This window comes from Terrapene carolina, unplaced genomic scaffold, assembly GCF_002925995.2.
Source record: "Terrapene carolina triunguis isolate 2854851 unplaced genomic scaffold, T_m_triunguis-2.0 Scaffold580, whole genome shotgun sequence".
Lineage (NCBI taxonomy): Eukaryota > Metazoa > Chordata > Testudines > Emydidae > Terrapene > Terrapene triunguis.
In genome coordinates, this window is record NW_020664931.1 from 114,081 (window position 1) to 138,359 (window position 24,279).

At 44.9% G+C, this 24,279-nt stretch overlaps 1 protein-coding gene across 1 annotated transcript in view; it reads right to left on the minus strand.

Annotated features, from left to right (window-relative positions):
* Positions 1-24,279, minus strand: part of NFX1 (nuclear transcription factor, X-box binding 1) — a gene marked incomplete at its 3' end in the record, with an annotated part of 129,141 nt that overhangs the window by 98,152 nt on the left and 6,710 nt on the right. Inside the window, exons 2-4 of the mRNA XM_029913306.1 lie at positions 21,243-21,404; positions 4,563-4,640; positions 3,497-3,602 (exon numbers count right to left, since the gene is read on the minus strand). Coding sequence (XP_029769166.1) covers positions 3,497-3,602; positions 4,563-4,640; positions 21,243-21,404 — 346 coding nt within the window. The remainder of the gene's footprint in view (positions 1-3,496; positions 3,603-4,562; positions 4,641-21,242; positions 21,405-24,279) is intronic.

Genomic DNA, 24,279 nt, shown 5'->3' on the forward strand with positions numbered 1-24,279 from the left:
GTGTGTGTGTGTGTGTGTGTGTGTGTGTGTGTGTGTGTGTGTGTGTGTGAGAGAGAGAGAGAGAGAGAGAGAGAGAGAGACACACCATGTGTGTGTGTGAGTGTGAGAGACACACACCATGTGTGTGTGTGAGTGTGAGAGACACACGCGCATTGCCCCTTTAAGTAAACTGACCCCACTCTAAGTACACTGCCTTTTTAAGTAGATCAGCAACTTGAGACAGCAGCTGCTGCTCACAAGCTCCCTCCGTCCTGAGCCTTGTCGTGTCCTCCCCTCCCCCCACTCTGTGGCGATGGGGTACGGGGAGGGGGACACCCTGACATCAGCACCCCTCCACCCCCTGCACAGCAAGCAGGAGGCTCCTGGGAGCAGCTCCAAGGCAGAGGCTAGGAGCAACACATGGCAGTGGGGGGAGGGACACCTGAACTGCCCGGGAATTGATAGCCTGCTGGGTGGCTGCCGCACAGGGAACTTAGGGGAGCTGATGGGGGGCTGCCAGTCCACCCTGGTTCCACGCCCCCACCAGCTGGCTCCAATGGGCTGCTCTTCCTGCAAGCAGTGGACAAAGCAGGCAGCTGTCAAACAACGTTATAAGGGAGCATTGAGCAACTTTAAACGAGCGTGTTCTCTAATAGATCAGCGACATAACAAAGAAACAACGTTAACAGAGACGACATTAAGTGAGGAGTTACTGTATATAAAAATATAAAAATCAAGAATAAAAGAAATCCTAGAGATTTCCTAGAAGTTCAGTACTAGGTGAGACGTTAAAAAAAAAAAAAAAATTGTCAACAAAGATGTAGAAAAGGCTTAAAGCAGCCTGCATTATTTGGTAAATTGGGTTCATTTAAGGAACATGTATTTTAATACACCAAAATACAAGGCCCTATACAGCGAAGAACAAAGAGTGCAAGTCACACTTATTAGATTGGTGACTGTATCCTGGAAAGCAGGGACTCAAAAGTGATTTAAGGGTTATGGTAAATAACACACTGAACATGCACTCCCCACTGCAATGCTAAAGAGAGCTAAATACAATCCTTGGATGTATAAAGAAGGGGAAATATCAAGAAGTAGAGTGAGGATACTACCTCTGTACACACAACTGTGGTGAGACCATTACTGGAATGGTATGTCCAGTCCTGGTGTCCACACTACATGGTGTCCTCAACTACAAGATATGAGCTTGATGCAGAATTCCACCCAGTAATTCATATGACCTGTACTATGCAGGAAGTCAGGCTAGATGATCATAATGGTCCCTTCTGGTCTTACAAATGTATGAATTTGTACAAAACTAGGTATACACTGCTAAAAAGGTGGGGAACATATTTGATTTAATAATGAAAACCTAAACAAAGCTACTTAGTTTGCATTTCTATATAAACATATATTAATTTTCCTTGTTTTTATTATTTATTATTTCTACTTTAAATGCCCGAATAAGGATTAGGGATCCATTGTGCCAGGTACCATACAAACACGTAGAAAGAAAAATCCTTGACCCAGAAATTTACAATCTAAAAAGACAAGATAAACAAACAATATTAGACAGACAACCACTAACAAGTTTTAAATATTTGAGGCGACACTGGGTGCACATTTGGTTTTATTCTCTTCTTCCCCATTAGGTGTTTCTCTGAAAGTTTTTGAAACTAATGTGTTCAAGCTGGATCAGTTCCCATTATACAGAAATACCACAATGCTTTTAACTGGTTTCCTTTCCATCTTCTGAGAAGAACTCATATTACATCTGTATTGACATATATGGATATTGGGGGATGGGGAGGTGTTTTAGCCATGTGTTCTCAAATAAATACAAGCAAACTATGAACATAATGATGTTATATATAACAGAAATATTTAATGTATTTTTAGTTCTTGATGTTATTTGAGATTTATTTTAGTTTTACTTGCAAGGTCACTTAAAGGGATATCATGCATTTGGAAAATCACATTTCCATCTGATGTTTTGCACTCACTATTGTTATAAGTAACCCTTAAGATTACCACAACTGAGACAGACTAAAGAAAAATGTATTTAATCAACGTATTTACTTTATTCATAAGGTGCTGCTAAATGTAGCATCAATATGACTGTTTTGATGATGGTGCATGCCTTTCCTTGGGCTCAGCCAGAGCAGATCTACTAGTAGCAGCAGCAGCAAAGCTGAAACTAAAAAAGCAGCAGGCATTCTGGGCCTGCCCAATTGACCCTTTTAAATATCCTTACCTTTTAAAAAAGAAGTTTTAGGAAATACTATTTAAGGGTTGTTCTGGGAGAACATTTTAAAGTCAGTCAATATAAAAAAAGATTCAATTCAACTTGACAATATCCCTATAGCACACTAACTTGCAAGAGACAATAGATACTTTCATACATTTTAAGGCCAGAACGAAGCATTATGATCTAGTTTGACCTCCTGATTAACAGGCCATAGAACTCCACACAGTAAATTCTGCATGAAGCCCATAACTTCTGTTTGAGAAGCCACACAGCAAGTCAGTGGCCAAGGTGAGACTAGAACCTACGTCTCTTGATGTCCAGTCCAGCACCTGACCCACTGACCATCTTTCCTCTCTTTAAGGGGAAACAAACCTGCAGCTACTACTGATCATTGTATTACTAAGCTAGAAAATGCCTTTTTCAAAGCAGTTTTAGAAAGTGGGGAAATTATAGATTTACCTACCACATTTATCTTTACAACAGTAAAGGGGCACACAATGGTCAACATTTTTAAGTGTAGGTTTTTTTTTTAATAAAACAGGGTGCACAATCTTTGATCTTGGCGGCAATACCTAAATTTAAAAGATATTATTTGACTAGACTGGCCCAAAAACTAACCAATCCTAAAAATTTGATTTTATTTTTCATTCCCAATACAAAAAACATATCAGTTCTATGAAAGATGGGCTGTTATACTTAAAATCCAAAATTTTCAGCCATAAGCACAAGCCTTTAAACAAAGATTAAAATTTCTAAAAATTTCTACACTTGTTATATCTGGTTACACTGTAATTTTATTTCTTTTACAATGAGATCAGAATTGAAAATGCATTTATTATTTCCCCTCTCTATAAAACAGAGTGAAGAGGAACAATAAGTGCCACTGTACTAATTTCCACGCTTCTCCTGAAAAATATACTTGATCTGGTGATGTATAAAAAGTAATATATTTTATGCTCAGAATTAAAGACATTGAAAAAAAGTTTAAATTTTTACACTTTCCTAAAGGAACCTGAAAAATGTCTAACAAATAGTACCTGGCATTAGTCACTGAAAGCCTGAAACTTTTTCCATACTGGTAAAGAAAACCACATTCCATAATAATCAATTTCATACAAATCTTTTGTTCATTCATGAAATAGCCATCAAAACAGTGGTTTTAAGAATTAAGTGACCGACAAATTGAAAGAAAAATACAAATATCTGTTTCCACAGCTTTCACAAATGCTTGTAGATCACTACAAAACATTCTGAAACACTCTTACTTACATATTACAAGAGTGGGGACAGTCCTGACCTGGTCTTCTTTTTCTACAAAGCTCTCCACAGCTATGTGGAATTTCATTTCTATTCCATTCAGGGTTGTTTACCTTACCTAAAAAGCAAGACAAAACAAAAAATCAGATGCAGAAACAGCCCCATTGTATACTTCAATACAATAATGAACTTAAAAGTAAACATACTGAGAGTGATGAGGGAGGGACCATCTTGGACTTTGAGGTGTCACTTTTAGTGAGGTGATATTCCAAATTTTTTAGAAAATAGGAGGCAACTTTTCCAAGACAGGCTGATTTTAAGAAGTGGAAGCTTACTGAAGCTGCTCAGAAGTTTGAAAATTTAGTGTAAGTCTCAAACATATGAATCAGTGGTCAGAATACTGGTAAGATATCTAAAGGTATGCAGTTAATTCATTTATCTCATGATTCTGCAATGTTCTGTGCATGAGCCTACATATGGTAGAGATCTAGGCTCTGGATCTACACAGGAAAGCTGCACCTGTTTAACTTAAATCTTTTCTTAAACTGACATAATTAAAACTAGTGCAAGCCCCTGTGTGAACACTTATTTCAGTTTAATTTAATCCCATTTCCAATCAACTTAACCTAAACCAATAAAGCCACTCTTATACCAAAATAAGAGTGTCCAAACAGGAGTCTGAATTGGTTTAACTATATTGGTTTAAATTCACACGTTAGAAAAGTTGCACCAATATAACATATGTAGGGAAAGGCCTACAATAGCTGTAATTACCTGTACCTTAGAACAAGGTATGCTAGCGGTTTTCTAGATTATTTTTTTCCTACTAAATGTCTTCATATCAATACTGATTCCAAAACATTCCTAATAAAGGTTTTGTTTTAACATTTATCTAAATATTTGTTATATATAATTTTTATATAGGAATCAAACGTCACATAAGTCAGGCGGTTATCTTCCAGTATCATTAACAAAGTAGCCATGAAAGAGAGCTTTTGGGGATGTAAGGAAAGATTCTTCAACAGTATTAGAACTTATTAATTAAGGAATACCAACTGTAAATATGAAATACACTCACCACAAAAACAGGTATAAGTAGTAGGAACTTGTGTTGAAGCATTTTGACAAGCAGGACATCTCCAGCCACTATTGCCATCTGTAAATAAATAAATATACAAGAACTTAAAATATGTTTAAGACAGATGATAAACAATTTAGAATAGTGGCACAAGACAGCAAACTTTTTTCAGATTTTACTAATTTCACCATTTCAAGTAATACTATACTATACCACCTTATAGAAATCTGATTTTGTAATGTGTCACATTCTGTTTAATAAATTAGTGCTATAGAAAAATCAGTGACTCATTTTAAATAAAATAAGAATGAACAGATAGATCTCAAAATAGAATTGCTAATTCAAGATCATGAATGAGTGGTAGTGTTCTTACGGGGGTCCCGCAGGGATTGGTTCTCAGCTCAATGTTACTCTATTTTTATCAATTAACTGGAAGAAAATATAAACTCATTGCCAGTAAAGCTTGCAGATAAAACAAAGATTGGTGGGGTGGTAAATACCAATGGGGACAACATATTACCAAGTGATCTGGATCACCATTATGATGGATGCAATCAAACTACATTTTAAATACAATCAAACAAAGTCATATATTTAGGGACACAGGTTACATGCCATGCTTACAGGATGGCAGCTTGTATTCTAGAAAGCAGTACTGAAGAGGACTTGAGGTCAGAGTAATCAATTGAACATGAATTCCTAACATAGCAATGTGTCAAAATGAGCTAACATGATCACTGGATGTATAAATAGGATAGTATATAAGAAAGGTAGTAATCCCAGTATGTAATATTGGTGAGACCATTATGGGAAAAACTGTATCCAGTTCTGGTGGCCACACTTCAAAAAAAGATGTTGAAAAACTGGAGAGGGTTCAAAGAAGAACCACAAGTATGGATATGTGGTGTGAAAAAATACTTTATAATTAGCAATGGAGTTCAATACATCAGTTTATTGAAGTAAAGGTTAGCAGATTACTTGGAAACATTTTATAAGCACCTACATAGAGACAAACCGCTTAATTGTAAAGGGCTCTTTAGCAGCTAAAGTATAACTAGATTCAGCTGGTCTGAGAAAGATGCATGGGCAATGATACTTTTGTGGGGAAACAAGCAGCAATATGGTCTTCTGAACTCAGTCATCTCCAATAGCTAAGTGGACTGAGTGTCATGTGACTGCGATATGGGCAACACCCTGAGTGGTAAGCAATATCACAGAACATAGGGCCCAATTGTAGTAGGTCACAGAGCAGAAGAAATACCCGAAGGATTCAGTCCTTGTATGAGACTGAGTGCTTCCATGATAACATGAAGGGTGTGAATGAAGGAAAACCAAGAGAAAGACTTCAAAACCTTTCATCCAAAAGCCACATTGGACAAACACCACATCTATTTTATAGTGCTTAAGATGAGCACTGAAAGGCAGAAAGACACACAGCAAATTCCCTGAATTAAGCTCTGTGCTGTTCTAGCCAGCAACTAGCCAAAGGTTGGTCTGAGTGAGACCTCACAGAAGGGGGATCTTTTATGAACACTTCGTAGTCCTGTAAAGGTTCTTGAATATATCTGCCTAGAAATAGTGGATATGGATGCTTAGTGCCCTTTCTTATATTCCCCATATAATCCTAAACTCTGACTCAGTTGTGCAAGCAGCACACAAGGAGGATTGCTCAACTCTGTGACTCAGCTAGGCCCCCCAGTACATGTCTGAGCCAGTATTTCTCCAGGCACATGGAGTGAGGGTATAAAATAAGGGACAGTGGCATCATGAGACCACCTCTCTCCATTTACACTGAAGACAACAAGAACACTGCGAAGACAAAAGACTGTGAACTGAGAAGACTGGTCCCAGACTGAGAAGGAAATTCAGCCTGTGTATAAACATATAACCTACCTGCTACATTCAGTGGGATGAGGAAAACTGTTTGATTCAACTCTCGCTTAGTCTAAAAGTTTAGGATTTAGAATTCATGTTTACTTTTTCTTTTCTAAAGGTAACTATCTCTAACCTTTATGCCTACCACTTACAATCACTTGAAATCTATCTTTCTGTAGTTAATAAACTTCTTTTAATGTTTTATCCTTACCAGTGAGTTTGTCTAAAGTGCTTGGGGAATCTGCTCAGTTTACAAAGGCTAGTGAACATCTACTTTCCTTTGACGAAGTGGCGAACTAATTAATGAGCTTGCATGTTAAAGAGAAGGTCTTGAGCAGTGTAAGATGGTATATTTCTGGGGTGCAAGCATAGGTGTTGGAACTAGGGGTGCTGGCCAAATCCCCTGACTTGAAGTGGTTTCCATCATATACAGGGTTTACAGTTTGGTTGAATGGATCTCAGAAACCCCACTATGTAAATTGTTCCAGCACCCCTGGGTGCAAGGTTAGTGGCTTGGGAGATTTGCTGATGTTTCCCTGTGCATAGTTCATGAACGGCTTGGAGAACATTCATGCAACTTAGCTGGGTGTGCCTCTGCATGGTGATGGCTGAGTAATAACAGCACCTGGAGGGGTTTGCTGCTTGTCACTAGCAAAGCACCGCGAAAGAACTCAGGCTGGAGAGTTATGGGTGCATAGCAGTCCCACAGTTCCAGGTTGTACTCAGGGGTCCCATCACATACACCTTCTGCGTAAGGTGAAGGTATCAATACTACATGAGACGACTTCCCGGAATCTGGTATTGTATAGAATCCTTTTCCTGTACTATATCATTATTGGCTTACACCAGTAAACCTGACTAACATTGGTTATTTCATCTCTTGACTATATTTCATAAGGAACCAAAACGTGGTTAAGCAATTTACTATACAATTTAACAACAAGCTACACCTGACATCGACCACACTCACTTTACCTGGAATATATGCAGATAATAAATGCATAGATAACTGTCAGTAGCAAGCTGGATATGAAAGCACTCTTTCTATTAAAACACCTGTGCCCTGCTAATTACATAATTTACACAACTATACATTAAATTGATGCATAGTAGATCCTGAAGACTCACATGCAGCTCTTCCCTTTGCTCACACACAGAAGGTGCAAAACATATAACCACAACTCCATCAAACAACTCAAAGTTAACCACAGGTCCTCATATCACCAACACAACTTTACCAAGCAGAGCCTACTACTGCCTCCACCATTTCATATAGGTACACCTGACACACTGACTACACCTGGAACGTACATAAATAAATTACCACTGGCTGTTGCCATCTCCAGGGGAATAGAAAATGGCAAGACCAACCTTTTCACAGAATCATAGAATATCAGGTTTGGAAGGGACCTCAGGAGGTCATCTAGTCCAACCCCCTGCTCAAAGCAGGACCAATCCCCAGACAGATTTTTGCCACAGATCCCTAAATGGCCCCCTCAAGGATTGAACTCACAACTCTGGGTTTAGCAGGCCAATGCTCAAACCACTAAGCATTGAGCACTGTGAAACGGCTGTAAAAGGATGTGAACTATGGGGTTGGCAAAGTAAAGATGTGTGATGTTCGATGGTTTGGATGTTCTCACCTCAGTCATACAAAGGGGAGTCTGATTTTCCACTTGTGCATCAAGTAGCTGCATCTTCCATGGTTTGTTCAGATGCAGTTCAATGTGGTACAAAGTCTGCATGGCAGGTTAAAACCAAGAGGGCAGCTTGTTGGGTCAGTAAGGATGTGCTTGTTTGGAAGGTAGATGAGGTCCAGAACTTTGCCATTCCCTGGCCGGATCCAAAAAGACATGAGGTGGACATGTGTGGTCAATAAATTTTGCAATTTCAGGCATTGTTGGGGTATGTTATCCATAACCTACTGGATGGGAAGTTCTGGCTACTCTTTGGCACATTTAAGTTCTCTTCCTGTGGCTATATCTCGGCAGATAGCAAACATCAAACCTCAAGCTAATACAGAAAGCCATGGTAGAGACGTTGATTTTAAAAGTTCCCGTAATGATTCGCATGTTCTGATTTAGCTGCCAAGCCACAAGTTGGATTAATCAGATTCTTGTCTGCACCGGTGCACAGTACTCTGCAAATAGTACACTAGGGCCAAGACTGATGTTTGTAACACCGAGGCAGTTGATCCACAGCTTGTTCCCACTAACTTTTGAATAATGTTGAAGCGAGTCTTCGTGTTAGAGGCTACTTTCTTGAGGTGATCATGAAAGGTAAGTCTACGGTCAAGGATGACACCAAGATATGTTAGCTTTGGGTCATAACGCACAGTTTTGCCACACAACTCCACAGTTAGAGCATTTGTGTGATTCTATTGTCAAGGTGGAAAGTAGCGACTACTGATTTGCTCAGATTTGGTCTCTGCTTCCACTTCTGGAAGTACTCCTCCATGATCTTATGGTCAGATGTAAGGTTCACTTCAAGTTCTTTAAAACTATGGGCCTGAGTTGCAAGTGCCAAATCATCAGCATACACAAACTTCTGCGCTATCATTTCAGGCATATCACTGGTGTATTCATTGAAGAGTGTCGGAGCAAATACAGAGCCTTGTGGTGACCCATTATTCAAAATGCATGGCCTGCTGGTTTGACTTCCGAAGTACATCCACAAACTTTGGCTGCTAAGCATAGCATTCTGCAGCCTGAGAATCCACACACAGGGGATCACTTCGGCCAGTTTCAAGTAGCAGACCATCCTTCCAAACTGCGCCTTATGCTGCTGACAGATCGATAAAAGCAGTACTGGTCTTGAATTTTCATGGGAATCCAGCCTCAATGTTTGTAGCAAGAGCCAGGACCTGATCACAGCAACTTCTTGGTGGTCAAAAACCAACTTGCTCCTTGAGTAGGCTGGCAACCACAGTGGGCCCAATTCAGTTAAAAAAAAAATCATACTGGTCTATAAATATGCGGGGCTGAACCTTAAGTGATTAGCAATTGAATCAGCTGATTGTATACAATATAACTATATTATAAAAGTGTACAGAGTAAGGTCTTTTCTGAAAGCTAATGACACACTGGTGATTTATGTCCTTCTGAAACATATATATTAGCACTATCTGAGGAGATACAGAAACTTAATGATATTATGCTTTAAAGTCTGTGGCCAAACAGGGAGAAACAGGTTGCCTCCCAAACAGGAGAGAAGGCACCTATTTACCTGGCTCCAGTGCTATTAAGCAAAGTGAGAACAAAAACAATGGAAGCCCCATTTACACAGATATCAGCAAGGGGATGGGAAGTCCACAGGAAGGGAAAAACAAGATGAGGCCATCCTGCCTCTTGAAACAAACTCATTGAACTTTGGAAGACTGAAGCAAGAAGAGAAGCTGTTTTTCGCGACCATAACTAGATAGAAAGGAACAGCTCCAAAAGATGGGTCCTTCAGTTGGGGGGGGGGGGGTTTGAAGTATCTAGAAACTGAATACAGATGAGAACCCATCTTAGACTAAGATCTTTCACCCAAGACGACAAGGTAAGCCAACCCTTGTGCTTCTGGGGAAGGTCCTTGTACTAGAAAGAGAGAGCGTGAAACATGAGACCTGAATTAAAGTAGAAGCTTGGCCCTGCTGTTATGAAGCAAAGTTATCAAAGGTCAGGTTGTAAGCAGAAGTCAGGCCCTGTTATAAAACATGCCTGCTTGCAAGTTCACAGAACTTGGCAAAACCAGGGCTGGTATTGCAAAAACACACACAGTCCTAAGAAGTGATAGGCGCAGGACACTCACGCAAACACATTCCATAAGGGTGGTAACAGAACACCGCGATACCAGGTGTGGTACAAACTCGCTCCCCAAAGATAACAGGAAAACACTGACCCCTCCTAAAGATAATGTTGTATGACAGTGAGATGGATAGAGATGTTTTGATCGAATCAACATGTATAAGGTAAACCATGGTAACTAACTATGTCAGACGGGCAGACTGGAGCACTGTCATGGATGGGCATAAACTGTTCAGGAAGGACAGGTGGGGGAGAAACGTGGAGGAGTTGCACTGTATGTAAGAGAACAGTATGATTGCTCAGAGCTCCAGTATGAAACTGGAGAAAAGCCTGTTGAGAGTCTTTGGATTAATCTTAGAGGTGAGAGCAACAAGGGTGATGTCATGGTGGGTGTCTGCTATAGACCACCAGACCAGGAGGATGAGGTAGACAAGGCTTTCTTTGGACAACTAACAGAAGTTTCCAGATCACAGGCCCTGGTTCTCATGGGGGACTTCAATCACCCTGATATCTGCTGGGAGAGCAATACAGCAGTGCACAGACAATCCAGGAAGTTTTTGGAGAGTGTTGGGGATAACTTCCTGGTGCAAATGCTGGAGGAACCAACTAGGGACAGTGTGACGTTATTGACATGAACTGTGACCATATAAATCATTGTTGCAACCAAGGTCCTATAGTTGCATCAAATCTTGTACGAAGGAGATCAAATAAGGTATCTATGAGAAGGTTGTAATTTGCTGGTTATGATTATGCTGTCTGTACGTGTGTATCATTTTTGTATGTGAAGTTATGAATATGGCCTATGTACTTATATCTCAATGTGTTTGATTCTAAGTAGCATTAGTGAAGCATTTGGTCAGCTTCTTGAAAAAGAATTCTTCAGATTAAGTGCCCAATCAAGAAACACTTAACTGACAATGGACCTTGGGAGACTCCAATCCACATCTGAGGAGCCTTCCTGGAGACATTCACAGTAGCATGTGACCAATGGCTGCCACTTGCAAACTGAGTCATGCATGGACATGTGACTTGCCCATGTGATTCCAAACTCCATTTTGCCGCCGTGATTTTCCACAGTAAGAACAAAGGGGTGTCCTTCCACAGGGCAGAGGATATAAAGGCCGTGGAAACCCCTCCATTTTCTCTTCAATCCTGCTTCTGACCTCTGGCGGAACTGTGCTTGAAACTCAAGCTCTGAACAAAGGACTGAATGACCCATCCAAGCTGGGATGTTTGTATTCTAGAGACTTGATTGGTTTAAATCAGCAGTAATTCCATCAAACTTGAAAGAAGCCTGAACTAAGAACTTTGCAATTGTTGTATGTATTTGATTCCATTTAACCAATTTTAACTCTCATCTATATTTCTTTCTTTTTATGAATAAACATTTAGATTTTAGATTCTAAAGAATTGGCAACAGCCTGATTTGTGGGTAAGATCTGACTGGTTTATTGATGTGGGTCTGGGGCTTGGTCCTTTGGGATTGGGAGAACCTTTTTTCTTTTACTGGGGTATTGGTTTTCATAACCGTTCATCCCAATGAGTGGCGCTGGTGGTGATACTGGGAAACTGTAGTGTCTGAGGGAATTGCTTGTATGACTTCTAGTTAGCCAGTGGGGTAAAACCGAAGTCCTCTCTGTTTGGCTGGTTTGGTGCCTTAGTAGTGAAGAATCCCCAGCTTTAGGCTGTGACTGCCCTGCTCTAAGCAATTTGTCCTGAATTGATACTCTCAGTAGTGTCCCGCCAAAGGCTGCTTTGTTAGAGGCCGTGCTCCTCTTAACCTGCTGCTCACAAACAGGGCAGAATTCGTAGGGGAAATAGAAGTGGGTGGCAACCTAGGCAGCAGTGACAATGAGATGGTCGAGTTCAGGATCCTGACAAAAGGAAGAAAGGAGAGCAGCAGAATACGTACCCTGGACTTCAGAAAAACAGACTTTGACTCCCTCAGGGAACTAATTGGCAGGATTCCCCGGGAGGCTAATATGAGGGGGAAAGGAGTCCAGGAGAGCTGGCTGTGGTTTAAAGAAGCCTTATTGAGGGTGCAGGAACAAACCATCCCGATATGCAGAAAGTATAGCAAATATGGCAGGAGATCAGCTTGGCTTAACAGATAAATCTTCCGTGAGCTTAAACACAAAAAGGAAGCTTATAAGAAGTGGGAAATTGGACAGATGACTAGGGAGGAGTATAAAAATATTGCTCAAGCATACAGGGGTGTAATCAGGAAGGCCAAAGCACAATTGGAGTTGCAGCTAGCAAGGCATATGAAGGGTAACAAGAAGGGTTTCTACAGGTATGTTAGCAACAAGAAGGTGGTCAGGGAAAGTGTGGGACCCTTACTGAATGGGGGAGGCAACCCAGTGACAGATGATGTGGAAAAAGCTGAAATACTCAATGCTTTTTTTACCTCGGTCTTCACAGACAAGGTCAGCTCCCAGACTGCTGGACTGGGACGTACATTATGGAGAGGAGGTGAGCAGCCCTCAGTGGTGAAAGAACAGGTTAAGGACTATTGAGAAAAGCTGGACATGCACAAGTCCATGGGGCCGGATGCAATGAATCTGAGGGTGCTGAGGGAATTGGCTAATGTGATTGCAGACCCATTGGCCATTATCTTTGAAAACTCGTGGCGATCGGGGGAGGTCCAGGACGACTGGAAAAAGAAATATAGTGCCCTTTTTAAAAAAAGGGAAGAAGGAGAATCCGGGGAACTTCCAACCTCACCTTGGTTCCTGGAAAAATCAGAGCAGATCTTCAAGGAATCCATTTTGAAGCACTTGGAGGAGAGGAAAGTGATCAGGAACAGCCAACATGGATCACCAAGGGCAAGTCATGCCTGACCAACATGATTGTCTTCTATGATGAGATAACTGGCTCTGTGGATATGGGGAAAGCAGTGCACGTGATATACCTTGACTTTAGCAAAGCTTTTGATACGGTCTCCTACAGTATTCTTGCCAGCAAGTTAAAGAAGTATGGCTTGGATGAATGGACTATAAGGTGGATAGAAAGCTGGCTACATCATCAGGTTCAACAGGTAGTGATCAACGGCTCGATGTCTAGTCAGCAGCCGGTATCAAGCGGTATCTGGATGATGGGATGGATTGTACCCTCAGCAAGTTCGCAGATGACACTAAGCTGGGGGAGAGGCAGATACGCTGGAGAGTAGGGACAGGGTCCACAGTAACCTAGACAAATTGGAGGATTGGGCCAAAAGAAATCTGATGAGGTTCAACAAGGACAAGTGCAGTGTCCTGCAATTAGGACGGAAGAATCCCATACATTGCTACATGCTGGGGATCAACTGGGTAAGCAGCAGTTGTGCAGGACCTGGGGACTACAGTGGACGAGAAGCTGGATAGGAGTCAACAGTGTGCTCTTGTTGCCAAGAAGGCAAATGGCATATTGGGCTTCATTAGCAGGAGCCTTGCCAGCAGATCAAGGGAAGTGATTATTCCCCTCTATTCGGCACTGGTGAGGCCACATCTGGAGTATTACATCCACTTTTGGGCCTCGCACTACAGAAAGGATGTGGACAAATTGGAGAGAGTCCAGCAGAGGGTAAAGAAAATGATTAGGGGGCTGGGGCACATGACTTATGAGGAGAGGCTGAAGGAACTGGGCTTATTTACGCTGCAGAAAGGACAGTTACCTGTTCCGTAACTGGCGTTCTTCGAGACGTGTTGCTCCTGTCTATTCCACAGTAGGTGTGCGTGCTCGCCATGTGCACTGGTGCTGGAGGTTTTTCCCTTAGCAGCATCCGTAGTGGGGGAGCACCGCTGCAACCCCTGGAGTGGCGCCGACATATCGTGCTATAAAGGGGGCTGCGTGCTCCCCCCACCCTCAGTTCCTTCTTGCCAGACAACTCCGACAGAGGGGAAGGAGGGTGGGATGTGGAATAGACAGGAGCAACACATCTTGAAAAATACCGGTTACGGAACGGTAACTGTCCTTTCTTCTTCGAGTGATTGCTCCTGTGTATTCCATAGTAGGTGACTCCAAGCTATACCTGACGGAGGTGGGTAGGAGTTCTAAATGATAAAGGTTACGGGTTACCCGGGCGGAACACCGCCCTACCAAACCCGGCGTCGTCCCTTGCTTGGGAGACGATCGCATAGTGCGATGCAAAAGTATGGACAGAGGACCATGTAGCAGCCCTGCAGATGTCCTGAATAGGGACACGAGCCACATAGCCCAAATGGGCTCTCGTCGAATGCGCCTTAACAATAGAAGGTGGGGGAACCCCAGTCATAACACGTGCGTATGCACGAGGTGATCCAGCGGGAAATCCGCTGGGTGGAAACCGGTTGCCCTCTCGTGCTCGGCCATAGCAATGAAAAACTGAGGGGATGCCCGAAATGGCCTTGTTTGATCTAAGTAAAAGGCCAGCGCCCTACGCACATCTAGCATGTGTAGGCGTCGTTCCTCATTGGAGGAATGGGGCTTAGGACACAGGACTGGCAAGAAAATGTCCTGGTCCATATGAAACACCGAGACCATCTTCGGCAGGAAGGACGGGTGCGGGCGGAGCTGTACCTTCCCCTTATGGAAGACAGTGTACGGGGATTCCGAGGTCAGCGCCCTAAGCTCCGAAACCCTGCGGGCTGAAGTGATAGCCACCAAAAACGCCACTTTCTCAGATAAGTGGGACCAGGAACAAGTGGCCAAGGGCTCAAAGGGAGGTCCCGTGAGGCGTGACAGTACCAGGTTCAGGTCCCAAGGGGGAACCGGGGGTCTAGCATAAGGGAATGCTCTGTCCAAACCCTTTAAAAACCTGGAAGTCATGTGGTGGGAGAACACTGACTGTCCCGCCACCAGAGGGTGAAAGGCCGAAATGGCCGCCAGGTGCACCCTGATCGAGGAGGGAGCTAGCCCTTGGGTCCTAAGGGACAGGAGGTAGTCCAGGACCAGCTGGAGATGAGCGGACGCGGGGGAGGAACCTCTCTCCCTCGCCCATGAGGAGAACCGATACCACTTAGCCAGGTAGGTCCTCCATGTGGACGGCTTCCTGCTTTCAAGCAGGACCGGTCTAACAGCCTCGGTACACCTCCCCTCCTCCGCATCTAGCCACGGAGCAGCCACGCCGTCAGGTGGAGCGGGGCCAGATTGGGATGGAGGAGACGACCTCCCTCCTGGGAGAGGAGGTCCGGGCAGAGCGGCAGCCTGCGAGGGGGGGCCGCCAAGAGTTGCAGTAGGGTCCCGTACCAATGTTGACAGGCCCAATCCAGGGCTATCAGGATAATTCTCGCCCCGTCTGACTTCACCTTTGTAGGACCCTGCCTATGAGGGGGAAGGACGGGAAGGCGTACATCAGGGGCCCCAACCAATCGAGCAGGAACGCGTCCGTCATGGCCCCATCGCCTTCTATCACCCTGGAGCAGAACCTGGGACACAGGCGGTTCTGGGCAGTGGCGAATAGGTCCACCCGGGGAGTGCCCCACTGAAGGAAAATCCATTCTGCCACCTCCCTGTACAGGGACCACTCGTGTTGATGTGAGAACACCCTGCTCAAGCGATCTGCGAGCGTGTTGCTCTCGCCGGGTAGGTGGAACGCTCGGAGGAGGATGTTGTGGGCTATACAGAACTCCCACAGGAATTGGGTTTCCTGGCATCAGGCCCTGGAGTGCGTGCCCTCTTGCCTTTTGATGTAATACATTGCGGTGGTGTTGTCCGTGAGGACTCTGACCACCTTCCCTTGTAAGTGCTGGCGAAAGGCCAGGCACGCCAGGTGCACAGCCCTGAGTTCCCTGACATTTATGTGCAGGGTCAGTTCCTTGGGTGACCACATACCCTGGGTCCAGACATCCCCCATGTGGGCTCCCCAGCCCAGGTCCAAGGCATCTGACACTAGCTCTAGTGAGAGAGGGGGGTCTCGGAAGGGGATACCCCGGAGCATGTTGCTTGGGAGGGACCACCATTGGAGGTCTGCAACCACCGTTGGCGGCACCGTGACAACCTTGTCCAGACCGTCCCTGGCCTGGGAATAGCGGGAGGCCAACCAGAGTTGGAGGGGCCTCATCCAGAGCCTGGCGTGTCGCACCACTGTGGTGCATGCTGCCATGTGGCCGAGGATTTGAAGGCATACCCGAGCCGTGGTTACCGGGAAGGCCGTGACCGAGGCGACGAGGCCTTTGAGTGCCTCAAACCTGTCCCTTGGAAGGGAGGCCGTGGCCGCCTGGGAATCCAGCAGTGCTCCTATGAATTCTATGCGCTGGACAGGAACTAACGTGGATTTCTCCTCGTTTACCACTAGGCCCAGAGCGGAGCAGGTGCGTACCAAGAGGGATATTTGCTGCTGCACCTGGGACCGGGACCTGCCCTTGAGCAGCCAATCGTCCAGGTAGGGAAAGACCTGCAGCCCTCTCCTCCTGAGATGGGCCGCTACCACCGCCATACATTTGGTGAAGACCCTGGGGGCCGTCGAGAGGCCAAAGGGAAGGACTGTAAACTGGTAGTGGTCCTGACCCACCAGGAAACGGAGGTAGCGCCTGTGACCCTCTAAAATGTGGATGTGGAAGTAGGCATCCTGAAGGTCCGGCGCTGCAAACCAATACCCCAGGTCTAGAGAGGGAATAATAGAGGCTAGGGACATCATGCGGAATTTGTAGCTAACCAAGAACTGGTTGAGCTTCCGCAGATTGAGGATGGGCCGAAGCCCGCCCTTCGCCTTCGGGATGAAGAAATACCTGGAATAGAATCCCTTGCCCCGGAATTCCCAAGGTACCCTCTCCACGGCTCCCAGGGAGAGGAGGCGCTGTACCTTCTGACCTAGGAGGAGCGCATGTTCCGAGTCCTCCGCCAACTTCCTGGCCGGAGGGCAATTGGGAGGGGGCGAAACAAACTGCAACCTGTACCCCAGGGATATAGTGTTGAGGACCCAGCAGTCCGTAGTGATATGGAACCATTGCAAACAGAAGGCAGGTAAACGATTTGCAAACCTTAACTTTATTAACTGGGGGGGGTTAACCTGGCAACAGGCCCGGTGACCCCCTGCAAGCAGTCAAAAACGCTGCTTCCCTGGCCTCCTGGCCATAGAGGGCCCCGGATGAGGGGCCGAACGGGATTGGCGTTGTGACCGGCGCCTCTGCTCCCGCTGCTTCTTAGGCAGGGGCTCATATCTACCCCGAGCCTGTGGAGCGGAGGTGTGAGGCCTGGGCTTGTCCTTGGCCGGCGGGACGTACAAGCCCAGCGTCTGCAGGGTAGTACGGGAGTCTTTCATTCCATGCAGACGTGTGTCTGTTTGATCTGCAAACAGGGCCCGACCATTGAACGGCAGGTCCTGCATGATCAACTGGGACTCAGCCGATAGGCCAGAGAGCGAAAGCCAGGACGCCCTTCTCATGGAAATCGCCGCGGCCATCGAACGAGCAGCCGTGTCCGCCGCATCGGAGGCCACCTGGAGCGCCGCTTTAGCCGCCGCCGCACCCTCATCAACAAGAGCCCGGAACTCCTTCCTGTCCTTCTCGTGGAGGGAGGGCTCAAACTTGGGAAGGGACCCCACAAGTTAAAATCATATCTGCTCAAGAGTGCCTGGTGGTTGGCCATTCTGAGCTGAAAGCTGGCAGACGAATAAACCTTTCTCCAAAAGGAATCCAGCCTGCAAGCGTCTTTGTCCTTAGGGGTAGGAGCGGGTTGGCCATGTCTCTCTCGGTGGTTCACCGACTCCTCCACTAGAGAGTTCGGAGTTGGGTGGGAGTATAAGTACTCGTGCCTCACTAATGTGAGCCTCGCCCAGACAGCGAAGACATTGAGTGTGTGGATCGCTTCTGGGCATAGAATTGCGACAAGAGTCGCACGACTTGAAGCCTGGGCCACGGGGCATGCCCCGAGCCCAGCACTAACAGAGAAAGTTCAACAAGTAACTTCAGGGAAAGCTGGATACCACTAAGGCTAGAAATGCTGCAGCAAAGCTGGAGCACAAGTTCTGACTACCTTCACTGGCGGCAAGAAGGAACTGAGGGTGGGGGGAGCACGCAGCCCCCTTTATAGTGCCATATGTCGGCGCCACTCCAGGGGTCGCAGCGGTGCTCCCCCACTACGGATGCTGCTAAGGGAAAAACTTCCGGCACCGGTGCACGTGGCGAGCACACACACCTACTGTGGCATACACAGGAGCAATCACTCGAAGAAGAGAAGAGTGAGAAGGGATTTGATAGCAGCCTTCAAGTACATGAAGGGGGGTTCCAAAGAGGATGGAGCTAGGTTGTTCTCAGTGGTGGCAGACGACAGAACAGGGAGCAATGGTCTCAAGTTGCAGTGGGGGAGGTTTAGGTTGGATATTAGGAAAAGCTATTTCACTAGGAGGGTGGTGAAGCACTAGAATGGGTTACCTAGGGAGGTGGTGGAATCTCCATCCTTAGAGGTTTTTAAGGCCTGGCTTGACAAAGCCCTGGCTGGGATGATTTAGTTGGGATTGGTCCTGCTTTGCGCACGGGGTTGGACTAGATGACCTCCTGAGGTTTCTTCCAACCCTAATCGTCTATGATACGTAACTTGTTTGTATCAGTGTATAAAGAGGGGTTTAAGAGGGAGTGTCTTTGGCTAGTCAAGATGGGGAATGGAAAGTTCCACCATTCACTTGAGCTGAGCCCATTGCAATGGGCATACATATGTTAGTGTACCGGTAACCATTGAGCAATGGCATTAGGACTGTGCTTCGTTGACAAACCTGGCCAAGTGCTTTCTCTCCTGAAACGGGTCTATGGTCTTTTGGGCAATTTTATCAAGGTCTGCTGTGTCAGCTATCTGCGCAGAGTTGAGGCAGCACACAGAAAGAACACACACACACACACACACACAGCCAACGACTAACTACAGTTCTGACTGAGGGAAAGTCTGTCATGGCTAGGAAGAATGATGATTGGTGAGAGAAACCATCTTGAACAAACCCTGAACCCTGCTAAATGAAGTTTTAGACTCAGATGTGTATTTTCACTTTTATTTGCTTGTGACCCTAACTTTCTCTTATACCTGAACTCACTTAAAATCCTAGCTTCTTTTGTTAATAAATTTGTTTTACTTTTAATCTAAAGCACCAGTACTGTATTTGAATTAAAGTGAATGTGGAAAGCTGCCAGGCTGTGTGTCTTTAGAGGAACAAACAAACCCTATTATTTCTCTGAACTGTCCAGGAGAGGGGTGGACACTACAGAGCACGCAGTTTTTGGAAAAATTCATGATTGGAAGTGTGTTGGGGTCACCCTGCAAGTAGTACCCAAGGCTGGTGGAGACCAGGAAGAGCATATTTGGTGTGCTGCTGATGCCAGAGCTGCTAAACCAGAGCTGTTCAGCCCACAGACACTTAGGCTGTTACCTGCATGCTGACAGGTTGGTTGTGAGCATCCTAGGCTCGGAAATACAGCAGCAAAGCATTGAGAGGCATCCCATGGTACAGGGTCACTGGTGTGGATTGCACCCCAAACCCCATAACCCCTCCCCCTTCGAGAAAGCATTCACATGTCTAATTTCTTCCGTCCAAAGACTTCTGTGGATGCAGGGTGATTGGGGTCCACGGGCAGGGCTGGAGTGCATGATGTTTGGCACAACTGGGATGGTGGGGTGGCTGGGGTGCACTGGCAGAGTTGGGGTGCACAATGGTTGAGGTGCACTGGCAGAGTTGGGGGATGCAGGGAGTTGGGGTGCATGGTAGGTGGCACAGCTGTGTGTGCAGGATGTTTGCGGTCCACTGGCATAGCTGGGAGATGCAGGGGGGTTGAAGTGCACTGGCAGAGTTGGGGGGTGCGATGCCTCCCTCACCTAAACTCCCAACATCTCTCGCCTCCCCTTAACATACATTCACATTTATCCTCCTCCCTAAACTCCCCCACCGTTCCCTCACCTCTCCACCCCCTAGTACTCCTTCCCTCCCAGGAAGCATTCACATGTCTAACCCCCCCCAATAAAATAGTATGATTACATTCCCCCAAATAAAGCTGCCTCCATCACTCACAAATGGTAGTAATGTCCAGCCACTCAGTTCAAAACTCCTTTTGTCTTAGATGAGGGCTTGTGATTAATTTTACCTTAGTTTAGTTAATTGAAGGGTGAGTTCAAAGCCATCAGTGGTGATTTCAGTCATCAAATTCAACAAGGCATGTGATTCTACCAGTGATTAGTACTTCTTCATTTAACAGCACAAGGAAGCAGAAGGAAGGTGGGAGGTGGGGTTTGGGGGGAAAGCCCCATAACTCATGAATCCCAGAGTCAAATGACCTCAAATTTGGATCACTAACAAACACTACACTGCACTCCATGAGGCACCCCAAATTTTGAAGCAATCCAATTAAACATTCAGATTTTAGACAGCTTACAAGCTTTGAGCTTTAAAACATATAAAATGACAAGAATAGAAACCGTCTAGCTATTTTTCTGTATTGGTGTGTGCGCAGTGCAGAAAATGCACATTTTAATTTTCTCAGGCTGGCATCACTATGTTGGGTAAATCTTGGCAGCTTATTAGTGGATGAAAATGGAGTCAAACAGTTTGATCTCAACTGCTAAGCGAAAAAAAACCCCATCCATAAGTTTCTTTAAAAATGGCTATTTTTTTCAGGGTTCATATTGCCAGAACAGTACATACACGACTCCAATATGGGTGACTAACCCTACCCTGCACCTCCCTGACGCACATCAAATTTCAAATAAATCCAACTAAGTACATCAATTCTAGAGAACTTAGAATAAGGCAACCGTCAAACAGATGTCTTAATGCAACTGTAACTATAGCAGTACTGGCATGCCATTATCATTCACTCACACACACACACACACACACACTCTCTCTCTGCCCCCCGCCCCGCTGGAAGTTCATTCAGCCAAAAGTATAGAAAAATAACAGAGCTGTAATGTGAAGAACCATAACATGTGCCCATTTCCGATTTACAGCTTGGTTTACTCGGAGGCAGTTGTACTAATCAACTTAAATGAATAGGTAATTTAGGACTAGAATTTCTCTTCTTGCACATATCATGAAAAATGTGAACTTCTCTGTACATCTGATAATGATAAAAATACCTACCTTCGGCTTGTGATGCTGGTGATCTTGCCCACTTCTTAATGCAGTTCAGATGAAACACATGATAACAATTCTGACAGCTCCATACCGGGGCTATTGTTCGGATCACCTCACAGCACACCATACACTCATATTTCTCTGTGGTCAGCTGCTCTATCAGAGAACCTGAAAAGAAAATTCAATATGTACACACCTAAATTAATCAAGACAATATACACAAGTTATACACACTAAAAATAGCACCAAAATATGCTACACTTTAAATGCAATTTTAGAATTTATTTCTCCCTGTGGATGTAATGAAAAGCTTTTTCCTCGGTTAGAAAAGCTGAAAGATTCCAATCCAAAAATTTGATACAAATGTTCAACTATCTTGTGTGTCAGTCTCTTAAATTTGGGCAAAAGCAATAATAAATTGTTCAGGTGTTTCCTTTAAACCTATCAGTGATTCTTACCTGACAGAAGAGAAAATTTAGCTTTTTTCTACTATTTACAAAGAATACCGCAAAATGTACATCACTATACAAATCTCAAAGTGAATGAAGTTAAAATCCTGTACCTGTGCATTATTTACAGACCAGTTGAATAATGCAGTACTGGGAACACGCAGAAGACTTCATACTCCACGCACAAGAGGAAGCACTTTCTAACTGGCTGTTTTAGGAGCAGAGTTGTGGGCCCCAGACAGAGCCACATTCAAATACTCTAGGCCAAAGGGATGGTTGCCATAATATGGGACCATTTTAGTATGCAAAGTAGCATCAAAGACTACCCTGAAAACAAAGAGGGAAGTGCACCTTAAACACAAGGTGGAAGAAACTAAAAACAGATGGTGGGAAAAGTCTGAAAATACATTAAGGTGTGCAAATATAGTTAGGGCAGCCAAACAACCTTAATTCTGCCCTATAGCTATACCATGGGAGTGGGGGGAGGAGAGGAGAAGAAGAAAAACAAACAAACAAGTGCCTCTTTAGAAGTCAGTTTAATCTGAGTCCACAAAACCTAAAATACCTTAATCATAGTTGACTGGTTTTGCACTGTGTCACTACAGGGTGCATTTAAGGTTTCTCCTGAAGGACAATTTAATATTTTTAAGTTATGAAAAAATGAGGAAAAATGACCACTAAGCCTAAAAGAAATATTACAATGCTGCCAATGCACAGAATTTTAATATGGGAAGTTTGAAAAGTTGGTGATAGGGCAATAGTTAGTGTAATTTGGGTTCCCTAGCACATACATGCTACTTTCACGTTCCCTTCTGGCTTGATGACGGGATCCGGTGCAATGGTGGCTTTTGAAGACATTTAGGATAAATGGTCATTTTTTACTTTTATTTGTCAAGTTACCTGGCACAAAAAAAATTTCCCTTCCAAAATGACCATCTCCCACAGTCCTCAATGGGACTGATGCCACATCCTGCCCTTGGGGATGATGGTGGAATCAAGATGCTCAGTCCCACTGGGAACAGTGAAAGAGAGATCCCTTTCAAAAGGGCCACCAAACACCACAATGGCTTCAATCTTATTAAGACTTCTTTTCCTCTTAAGTATTTTTATGTGGTTGTGCAGAACACTGGCTCGTGTATGTTGGGGTACCATCTAATAGTTGGTCTGCTTTAGAGGAGGACAGTCTGCTGCTGCAAGGCCACATTTACACTACAAACTTTGGTTGACTTAAGTTATGTCAGCATAAAGCCACTGCAGTTAGAGTATGGCTGCTTGGGTTGGTTCTACACATCCTCACCAGCAGTGCCCATCCCAACACAAACTTCGGTGTACGAGAGGTACACCTAGGTACTCTGCATCACCCTCCAGTAAAATACCTTTTGATAAATTGTTGCAACATGTTATGGGGTACACACAAGCTGCATGGGGGTTAGGGAGGCTGAGGGCAAGAGTCAAGTTGACATCATGTAACTTTCTCCATCCCATAATACCATCCCTATTCCATAGTTTTTCAGCTTTTTAAAAATACCACAAACCCACTGTGACGGGATCCCTGGGGCACAACCTGGAACTGGGGTACCACTGTGCCCCCTTAACTCTCCAGCCTCGGCTGTCTCTCACAATGCTTTGCTAGTGACAAGCAGTCAACCCCTCTAGGCGCTGCTATCACTCAGCACAACAGCATGTCGAGGATCACATTCAGCTAGATTTCGTGAATGCTCCCAAAGCCACTCACAAATCACACAGAAAAAGGCACCAATCAATTTCCCCCATCACCTCAGCCTTGCACCCCAGAGCTGTACTGTCTTGCCCTGGTCAGTGTAAGTTTATTACCCAGTCTGCCCCTCCCTCAATGGGGAGGACATACACCAGCCTTTGTAACCTGAGCTGAGATTTCCCCAAGCACCTCAACCAAAATACAGTTTTAGGTAAAATATAAAACAGATGTATTTACTACAGAAAGATTGTAAGTGATAATAAGTGGTAGGTATAACAGGTCAGAAAAAGTTACCAAAGAAAAATAAAAGGTAAGCACACAATCTAAGGGCTGGTCCACACTACCCGCCTAATTCGGCGGGTAGAGATCGATCTTCTGGGATCGATTTATCGCGTCTCATCTGGACGCGATAGATCGATCCCAGAAGCGCTCCCCCGTCGACTGCGGAACTCCTGCTCGCCGAGAGGAGGAAGTGCTGTCGACGGGGGAGCCTGCCTGCGCCGCGTGGACCCGAAGTAGGTACTTTTAGTTCGATATAGGAAACGTCGACTTCAGCTACGCTATTCTCGTAGCTGAAGTTGCGTTTCCTATATCGATCCCCCGCCCCAGTGTGGACCAGCCCTTAGTCTCAAACCTTATTACACAAGGCAGTATTTAGATCAAGCATTTTTCTCACCCCACTGGATGTTACAGTTCTTAATACACAGACTTCTCTCTCTCAAACCTGGGACCAGTCTCCTCAGTTGAAGTCTTTGTCTTCTCAGCATTCTTGTTTCCAGCATAGGTGGGGGAGGAGAAAGGCAAATGCATGATGCTACTGTCCCTTATTTTATACCCTCAGTCCACCTGCCTGGAAAATACTAGCCCAAACACATCC